This window comes from Haplochromis burtoni, unplaced genomic scaffold (assembly GCF_018398535.1).
Source record: "Haplochromis burtoni strain Fernald_Lab_line unplaced genomic scaffold, NCSU_Asbu1 Contig_499, whole genome shotgun sequence".
Taxonomy (NCBI): Eukaryota; Metazoa; Chordata; class Actinopteri; order Cichliformes; family Cichlidae; genus Haplochromis; species Haplochromis burtoni.
Genome location: NW_024582860.1, coordinates 276,047 through 285,060, shown reverse-complemented (window position 1 = coordinate 285,060; position 9,014 = coordinate 276,047). Strand labels below are relative to the sequence as shown.

Here is a 9,014-nt window from a genome sequence, read left to right as displayed (position 1 = left end):
GGGTCAAATGGGGATATTCATGTGCTCTACGTGACATCATGCAAAAATAAATGAACCTTGTTTGCTGGAGAGGAACTAAATCTGAGAATCAGTCAAAAGGTGGAAAAGTAAGTGAACCGTCCAGTCATTTACGTGCCATGTGATGATTTGCAGGGTTGAAAGATGGGAAACAGCGATGTGGCTCTGCGGCTCGGGTTCACCAAATAATTCTGAGGCTGACCGGGAAATAAGTCTTATTTCCAGATGGGTGAGAGAGCGAGCTTCGGTGGCACCGTGGGAATGAAATGTTACGTGTCTGTATTCTCCACAGCATCCTCTTGAGGACTTTCATTTGAGAGTCAAAGCCGTCATTATCTCACCGACTATGAGCCTGTAATCTCCCTCCCCAGTCCATTGAGAAAAGAAGATTCGATGTGACAAATCCGAGGCCCCAGATGACAAATAAGTCAGGAATTTGCTGTGATAAGTACCACTCACTTTACGGTGCAGCTCCGTTGACTGGAATTGGGCGGAAATCTGTTTTACTTTGCTTCCCTTTCCCTTGGGTTTAAATGTGAGTTGACTTCAAAGTGTGCCCTAAAAGGACCCACGACTGGGTCCTCTGTGACAGCTTTCACGCTAAACTAAGTGGCATCCTTTTGGGCTAAAATCAAACTGCAGTTCCCCAAATGGCCACTGGAGCCTTCTTAAAAAAGTGAGTCAATGCCCATAAACTCCCATGTAAACAGCCATATGTTAATTATTCCTTACCTAGCTTGGTAGCATTAGCTGATAACGCCAACCTCTCATCTGAAGGTGGTTATTTCTGGTGCTGGAAAACAATATGACCGCCGCTAAGACGCTAACACCGAGACTTCAAAACAAGGCTTTACAAACCAACGCGTCAACTTGTGTCGACTCTTTTGCATAAACTCTGTGAGCAAAACATTAGGAATTACACCTTTAATGTATGAAGTGCTCCTTTGTTTGATGCATTCAACAAAATGAAACCAGTTGTTTCCCTCATGCAAAGTTAATAAGTTGCCGTACCGCCACGTCTAAGCATTGGCCCTTCCACACACACGATGCTTACATAAATGATGAAAAAATGTAAACTAGTTGCGCATGCGAAGCATGTCATGAATATAGTTCGCATGAATGAATAATATTAAATGAGTGGGGCAGATAAGCTACCCCCTTATGCGCTTGCCTCAGATTCAGATTTAGCTTTGCGTAGGGAATTGATAAGACACAGAGCTCAAAGCCAAAGTCTTCAAAGACCGCGGTTACACAAGATGCAAGGCGTCAAACCCACTTTGTAGTTCTCGGGTGAACGAGTGGGTTGTATCTGCCGAGCTGCACAGGGTGATACAGCAACAGAGCTGTGTGAGCCCAAGAAAAGATAATAAAATACAAAAGTTACACCAAGGTTACATCGTGTGTAAAGGAGAGCAGAAGTGACTTGTAGTTTTTTTCTTCTTCTTTTGTTATTGTAGTCGGAGTTGCTCTATCATCTTTCAAGGTTGAGGTCCCTTTTATTGTTGCCACCGAACATGGCAGGTGTGAGAGAGATACAGGGGAGAGGGAACGCCGAGGGAGAGTGAGGGAAGAATGAGAAGGAGAGAAATAAAGAGGCGCTGGTAGTGGAACAGAGGGGTTTTTTGTAAAATACATTCGATTGTGTTCATGCAAAGACCAACACTGCTTTCATGTACGCCATGCTGCTATAGCTGCTATAGCCTCCGGCTTATGCCAAAGTCCAACTAGGGTAAACAGTGGTTTGAGACTGCGGCACGACCAAAAGTAATGCCACTGTGTGCAATGAACTTGCAATCTCTTTGTCTTTGAAATGATAGCTTTGAAGAGAGTTTGCGACTGCGCAGTCGGCTGTCATCTTCAAAGTAACGCTGCCGCATCAAGATGGCGACAAAACGGCAATGAGTGGCATCAGTCTGCAATCCATTTGTGACTGAATGGGGTCAAGTTGGCAATTACATGCAACGATTTAATTATGGTTGCCTGCTAACACGGAAAGATAGAGATAGATAGATCTGAAAAAAAAGCTGAAATTTCTCCACAAATAGGAATGCGGGCAATTGAAGTGCGAAATAACACAGGCCCTCAGCAGCGTTTTTATATATATAAATATAACCGGAAAACTGGAAAGACACACATCGCAATGCAGTCACCGTGCAACCTGTGATTTTTCGTAATCACAGGTATGTTGGCTTAGCTTAGCACACATTAGACCAAGGTGGAAAACACACAATACTAGAGACAGTCCAGCACACATCCCCCATAATAATGGTTATTCGTCATTTTTACACCTCTTTAAATAAGGCATGATGAGGCTAGCTAGCATGCAGGCTTTAAAAAATAAAAATGTATGTATGTAAACAATCACTCAGTGCCTGCATGAGTAGTTTAAAGCTAATGCCTGTGAAGTTGGTGTTATTTGGACGTAAACATGAATGATAAAAGGTTAGGGGGGAAAAAACAGTAACTGCCTTTAAGTCACTTTGCAGGTTTAGCTTATTTTTGGCTCTTGACGTGTTTGTGTATCTATTTTTGAAAAATGACACCACAGCTCAGTGCTCTGCAAGAATGTGTCAGACGTGGCTTGTGCCATTTAATGCAGTTTCTTGGAAGTGTAAAAGAAAACCTGCAAACTTGTCTGTTTTAACAGTTTAGAGATACTTGTGCATGCTTTGTACAGTTAGGCTGCATGATTCTGTGTTTTCTGTCTTTGTGGTGAGCTTGTAAGCATGAAATGCAAAATGTGTCCCTTGCCTCACCTTTCAAATCTTTTTTTAAATTTTAATTTTAGCATGCGTGCTTTGTAGAAGGTTGGCCGGTGTCATTTTGCAATCGTTGCTCTTAATGAGAAAGTCCTACCAGCTGTAAGATTACGCCTACATTATTCTTAACTTTGCATCATTAGCGGCAGTCTGCAGCAGCAAACTGTTTGTCTTGCTAAAAGTGAGAAAGCAGAGCGGAAGTAGAGGATTGCCACATTCTTGCGGCGGCCCCATATTCCCCAGAGCACCACCACAGCAACATTGTTGTTGTAGCTCGTACAGTTCCTCCTCTGCTCCCCCCTCCACTTCCACCTCCCCTTCTTCCAACCCCCTTGCTTCCTGTGCAGCAGAATGGCCGCTCAACCCTTCCTTCCCTCCCCCTCCACCCGCTCTGAGCTCGGTCAAGCTCCATCTCCCTCTACCCCGCCGCTCCAAATACATTATTTACACTGTCCTCCCCTCCCTACAGCTCAGCTCCAAAAATCAGGGCAGAGGGAAATAACACCACTGTATAACCCCCCTCCCCCCTCCTTCTCACACACACAAGCTGCACACACCCCACCACCACCACCTCCCCACCTGCTCACTCTTTTCTCACTCTGCGGGATGAAAATACAGTGCGGGCACAGCCACGACAATGGGAAACTCTGTGAGGCCCCGGCCCTCCCATTAATCCCCTCTGACGTGCCTCCCAAGGGCAAGGATTTGCTACAAGTCAATGCAGGAGACTTACAGTATGCAAAACAAGCCTGTCTGACTCTCATGATGTTCAAAGCCTCTGCATTGCACTGCTTGTGAGACAGGAAGGCAGATCACAAGGAGGAGGGGGAGGAGAGAAAAAACTGTGCACACAGTCTGCTTAGTTAACCCTTTCTTCACCCTCCAGTTCAGCTTGTGTGTGTGTATGTGCGTCTTTCCCCCCCATGCAGCTTAACTGCATGCCTAGATTGTGCAGATAACGCCAATGACAGGGTGAGAACTGATGCTGAGTGACACGTTCTTTTGATATTCTCCCCTTTTGTTCCACTTCATCACAAAATTTCAGCCCTCGTGTTATCAGACCAGAAATATGAAAACCGCTCAGTGTAAACAGGAATTCACAGGTCATGTGACGCACTCACTTCTCTCAGGCAACAGCCGCGCTATTGAATTTCAGCCTTATCAGAGATTTAGTGATCGGGAGATAGGTTGGAGGCTGGAGGCAGGGTGGGGGCTGACATTAGCAAAGAGAGAGAGAGGGAGAGAGGCAGTCAGTATGGTTGAGTGGTTGGTAGTGGGGGAGAGAAAAGGGGGGCACCCACACCCTTTGGCTCCCACTCACGGGGAATGTAAACAACAGAGCTCAATAGGCAGGCCTACACATGGAGGACAAAACCTGCCTGGCAGCAGCTAGCAGCAACAGCAGCAGCACAAGTTCAGTTACTAGCAGCAGAGTAATGGAAAAACAGATGACAGCAAGGCATTACCCCACAGAGAAAGAGAAATCTGCCAGGATTTGTAGCCTCCTTTAGATTCACGTGATTGGCTCCACTCTTGCCTCCCCATCCCACCCTCCTTTTTTTCCTTTCCAACCATCCTCAGACCCTTTGAGATGGAAAAATGGGTCATCTGTGTGGAAGTTAATACTCTGAGCACAGACAGTGCTGCTTTATTTTTAGGACGTGCCTTGGAAAAAATTTTCTCCGTCTTCTTTTCCCCTCGCTGGTGACTGACAAAGAGAAGAAAAAAAGGCGGCGGGTATTTAATATACCGTGTTGGTGCTGCGTGCACAAAGTAAGGGCACTGGGCTTTGTAATAGCTGGGACATTTCTTATCCCCCCCCCAGCACCACAGCCATGGCTTCAGCAGCAGCAGGACACAGACAGCGGGACTGCGAGCATCATCACGCGGCAGGACTCCGGGCCTCTGCTGACCAAACAGACACCGATCAGCAAGCTACAGGCAGCAAATACCCCCCTCGCTGCTCAGAAGCCAACACTCAGAGGGTCTCAAATGCAGACCGGTTCAACCGAGAGTCTACGTGAAGCTGCCATAGCAACCACACACAACCAAGTTATTTCTGGCTGCCTTAAAATCCCAAACACAGCTGCTCCTACATAACCAGACATCTCCACCGGTCAGATAGCACTTGGTACACAGAAGCAGTAATCAGGCTTTGACATTCAAACTCACACACTCCAATAACACACAGCAAAGGTCATTAGCGATGCGGATAATTTGTTGACAGGATTTCCACTAATGAGTTGCAGAGTTCAGATTATTGTACTGATTATAATATTCCCAGTTCAACATTTCCAGCAAATTACAATGGCAGTCAGGCTGCTTTGAGCATTCCCTGTGCCATGATCGTGGGGTTATTTTCTCTACCTGTGGTGGAGCGATGTTTATGTGTCACCGTGCACACATTAGTAAAGCAAAACAACAACAACAAAAGGATTTTTAAAAATCACAGGGTATCTGTGCTGCAGGCACAGACATTGTTATTGCTGTCAACTGGAACTGTTGTGCTCTCAGCTTCTGTCCATTCAGTCGTCCTCAAACTGTGAATCTGTCTGCGGCTCAGTGTAAGGCCACAGAGGTGTCCAAATACAGCCTGGAGCAACAGTGCCCCCTACTGCAAAACAACAGGGAGTTTCTTCATTTTTCTTCTTCCCGCTGCCAGCTTCATCAGATACAAAGAGCTGACTCATAACCCATTCATACAGACTGAAAATAGAGCAGCAAGGCAATTAAAAGAATGATGTTATATTAAAAGTATTACAGTGAGCACTCCATTCATTAGATTATTATCCCACTCTTCACTCGGGTGTGGTTTCTGCCCCGAAACTGGATTTGCTGTGTCATCCTTAAATCAAACAGCGTCTGTCCTCGTGTCAGGGCCTGTTTCAATGGGTTTATTTTGTGCTGGCATGCTTTCAGAGAAGGAGGGGCCTATCTGGCATCCTTCAGTGACCCCTGAGCTCCTTCCAGTCTGCAGGGGACAGAGCACAAGGCCAGCAGCAGTGTTTATTTACAGGAGAGGCAGGCCAGTGTTACGCTCCGTGGAGAAGTCTGAACCTGCTTCTAGCCTCGATCTGCCAGCAGCAGACCACAGATTTCAGCTTGACCTCCAACACAGTCTGTTATTTTTCTTCTCCGCCTCCCCGAAGGATAGATTAACAACGAGTCACTTCTTCTGCACGCACACACCTAGCGCCAGTGGACTCTGCAGGCCCCTGACAGGCTTCTCCATTTCCACCAAGTGGCTAAACACCAGGAGTGGTGGAGAAAAGACTGAAGAGTGATCACATGAGTTCATGGAAAATGGAACACTGTCTACCATTTAGTCTGCACTCGACATTTCTGGGCCGCTGTTCATTTTTTCATTCCTAATGTTGAAAAACTATTTTCCCCCCTACTCTTGTTTCCTGGCAAAACTTGAGGCCTGGGCTGCTCTGGCCAGAGCCCTTAAAAAGAAAGAAAAAAACAGCTGCAGAGAGGGATAAAAATAATTACAGCTCTATTTGTCTTCCAAGAGACACACATCCAAGCAGACCCACTCCCTTCCCCTACAAGCTGCTCCAGTTTTATATTCCTGCACACACAATAAAGACATTGTGGTTCATTGGACTCGTACAAGATGAGGTTTCAGCATTCTGGCAGGAAACAAATACTCTCACGATAGCAATTTAACCCCAGCATGTTTTATTACTAATATCAGCAATTCACAGATCTTTTGTTTTGCACCTACATGGATGGGATAAGTACAATAGGTTGGCTCACTCCCCTCCATGTTCATTAATATTTATTGATACAAACATACTTGTCCCCAATTCCTGCACACCCTTTATTTGAGGGGAAAGTGAAAGTGCCCTTGCTCCATATTTCAGAACTAAATGCTTCAGGTTTTCCTGTGCATTGCTACTGCCATCTACTGGCAAGTGGACAATCAAAAAGTCAACACATGTTATCATGTTTTATTGTAGTATTACACAGACACAAAAACAAAAACCCAGGTGAAAGACTGGAATGCTTTTGTTTTGTTTTTTAAAAAGTACATTTTAATTAACCTGCAAAATCATTTATATAAACATTACACCACAAGCAAGTGTTCTGTAGACAGACTCACTTCAGTCCAAGTCACAAACAGAACAAACAGTCTACATTCCTGTTTACATACTTAGGTTGCACTTTAAATACAAACAAATGGCTACATAATAACCGATATGTTGGAAAGGAGGAATGCATTTCGATAAATGTAACCTGGCAGACGTTCAATCAACCTCAAAGTGCTGTGATGGAGGGAAATTCATCTCAACCGATGGCCAGTGAAGCTCAGAATTCGCAAGCAACTGAACCGTGCAGCAGTGATAGTGTCTAAAACCCCCCTTCCCTCATAGATTTCCATCTCATTCACACACATACGTTCATTCGACGTCATCTTCTGCTAAAGACTGAGTGCCGATGAGTCGCTGAAAGAGAGGAAGAAAATATCTTTCAGAGATTACCCATTACAGAAAGGCAAATCAGTTACACGGGCCGTTAAGTATTTTTGTCTTAGAGGTGAAATAACCGAGAGCTACTGACACACAGCTCTCAGCTTTGGATGATTCTAAGGTTTATTCTTGCACCCTTTCTTGTCCCAGAAATCACAAATGGCTACTGGGGGGTTTTCAAGGATGCTAAACAAAAAAAACAAAACAAGGAGATGCAGGTAACTCTCACCTGGCTGATGCTGGGTAGTCTGGTGAGCAACATTTGGAAGACTGGAGCAGGCAGCGTCTGCTGAAGCACCTGAAGTAGCTGCTGAGGTTGACCACATACTGCAATGGCATTGGTCAGGTGGTCTACACCTTTGTCAAATTCACCTGGGTTAGGGAAGAAACGGGTTTACAGACCACATAAAAAACAAGCATTAAAAATTTATCAGGGCTTAAAACTTTGTAGAGAGTCACTACACCAGTGTAGCCACAGTTACAGTGATATGAGTGGTGCCGTCTTGCGCATGCCGCAAGCTTCCATGTGTTTTCTGTGAATGAACATGCGGCTGACCTTGTGCTAGGAGCTCCTCTGCCAGCTGGATTTCCTCCAAGAAGAATTTCTGGACAGCTTCTTCGTCCTTCAAGTTCGGCAGCTTCAAAGTCAAGTTAATAAACAAAAAACAAATGTAAGCTCCAACTAAACAAAATGAGACAAGAATCGATTATTTTCTACATGTCCTACCTTTGTAAGCTCAGTCTTCTCACTGGAAACCTTTTGCTTTCGTCGACCTGTGAGAGAGAAGTGGGTTTTTAAGACCATGCTGCATGTTTAGTTTGCTGTTGTACAACACGGAAAACACGAGGGAATAAGTTTGCTAGCTGTTGCTTGTAGCATGCTTTTTCTTCTTCTGCAGCTGAGGGACATAATATTAGAGCAAATGTTACCATAGTCGGAGCTTACAAGGCTACAGAAAATACGCAGTCTTGATTAGTTTCCAGAAGCTTTGAGTGTTTTTTTTAACGTCCTCGCGGTCACATGGAGGCTAACGTGCTACGATGCTAAGTTTACGCCGTTGACCTGCACACTTACGCTCACGTAACTTTTCCTTGAAACGGGGGTCACTCCGCCGCTTCCTGTCAAAGTAAACACAGTATGCGATGAAAAGAGCACCACACACCCCGGCGACCAGCGCGCTCGTCCTGCCGCTCAACATTTCTCAAACTACTTATGAACAGCCACGCTCGCCGCTGACTAGCAGCTAGCACGCTGCTGAGGAAGTGTGCCAGGAAGTACGTAAGTGATGACGTAGACGAAGGCGGGAAATGTGACCCAAATTACCCCAAAACATCTGAGTTAGCAACAAACAAGCTCAAACTAAGGAAATAAAACATCCACTAATAACCATAGACTGTATAGTATTTTATATACTGCCTGTGCTAATTAGCAAAGGCAAATATAAATAACGCACAAAGATTAGTTGCTTTTAACCATCATTAATCTGGTTAATAATCTGTACTTTAACAAAATTAATGTATAATGTAGTTAAATTACCAATACTAATCTGTCGAATAATTTGTTTGGCCACATTTCGCCCCTTAGCACTTTTACCCAGCCATGCTTTAAATTAAAATCAAAATGATGAAGAATAATATTTAAGATATAAATATTATAAATACATAATATAATAATAATAATATAAATTGATAAAAAGTTAAAATGCTGCATTTAAAAAAATAATTATGTACAAACTAACAAAAACAAGTATTTAAATTTATG

At 44.3% G+C, this 9,014-nt stretch overlaps 1 protein-coding gene and 1 non-coding gene across 2 annotated transcripts; both read right to left on the bottom strand.

The window, feature by feature from the left end:
• Positions 1–6,719: 6,719 nt before the first annotated feature.
• On the bottom strand, positions 6,720–8,539 carry tomm20a (translocase of outer mitochondrial membrane 20). The gene is made up of 5 exons (XM_005946847.3): positions 8,328–8,539; positions 7,980–8,026; positions 7,809–7,890; positions 7,482–7,624; positions 6,720–7,228 (listed from the first exon to the last, which is right to left on the bottom strand). The coding sequence occupies exons 1-5, from the start codon at positions 8,449–8,451 to the stop codon at positions 7,184–7,186; spliced, it is 441 nt and encodes a 146-aa protein (XP_005946909.1). The 5' UTR covers positions 8,452–8,539; the 3' UTR covers positions 6,720–7,183.
• Positions 7,305–7,441, bottom strand: LOC121812269. The gene has a single exon (XR_006052965.1). It is a non-coding gene; the product is annotated as a small nucleolar RNA SNORA14 (small nucleolar RNA).
• Positions 8,540–9,014: the final 475 nt, after the last annotated feature.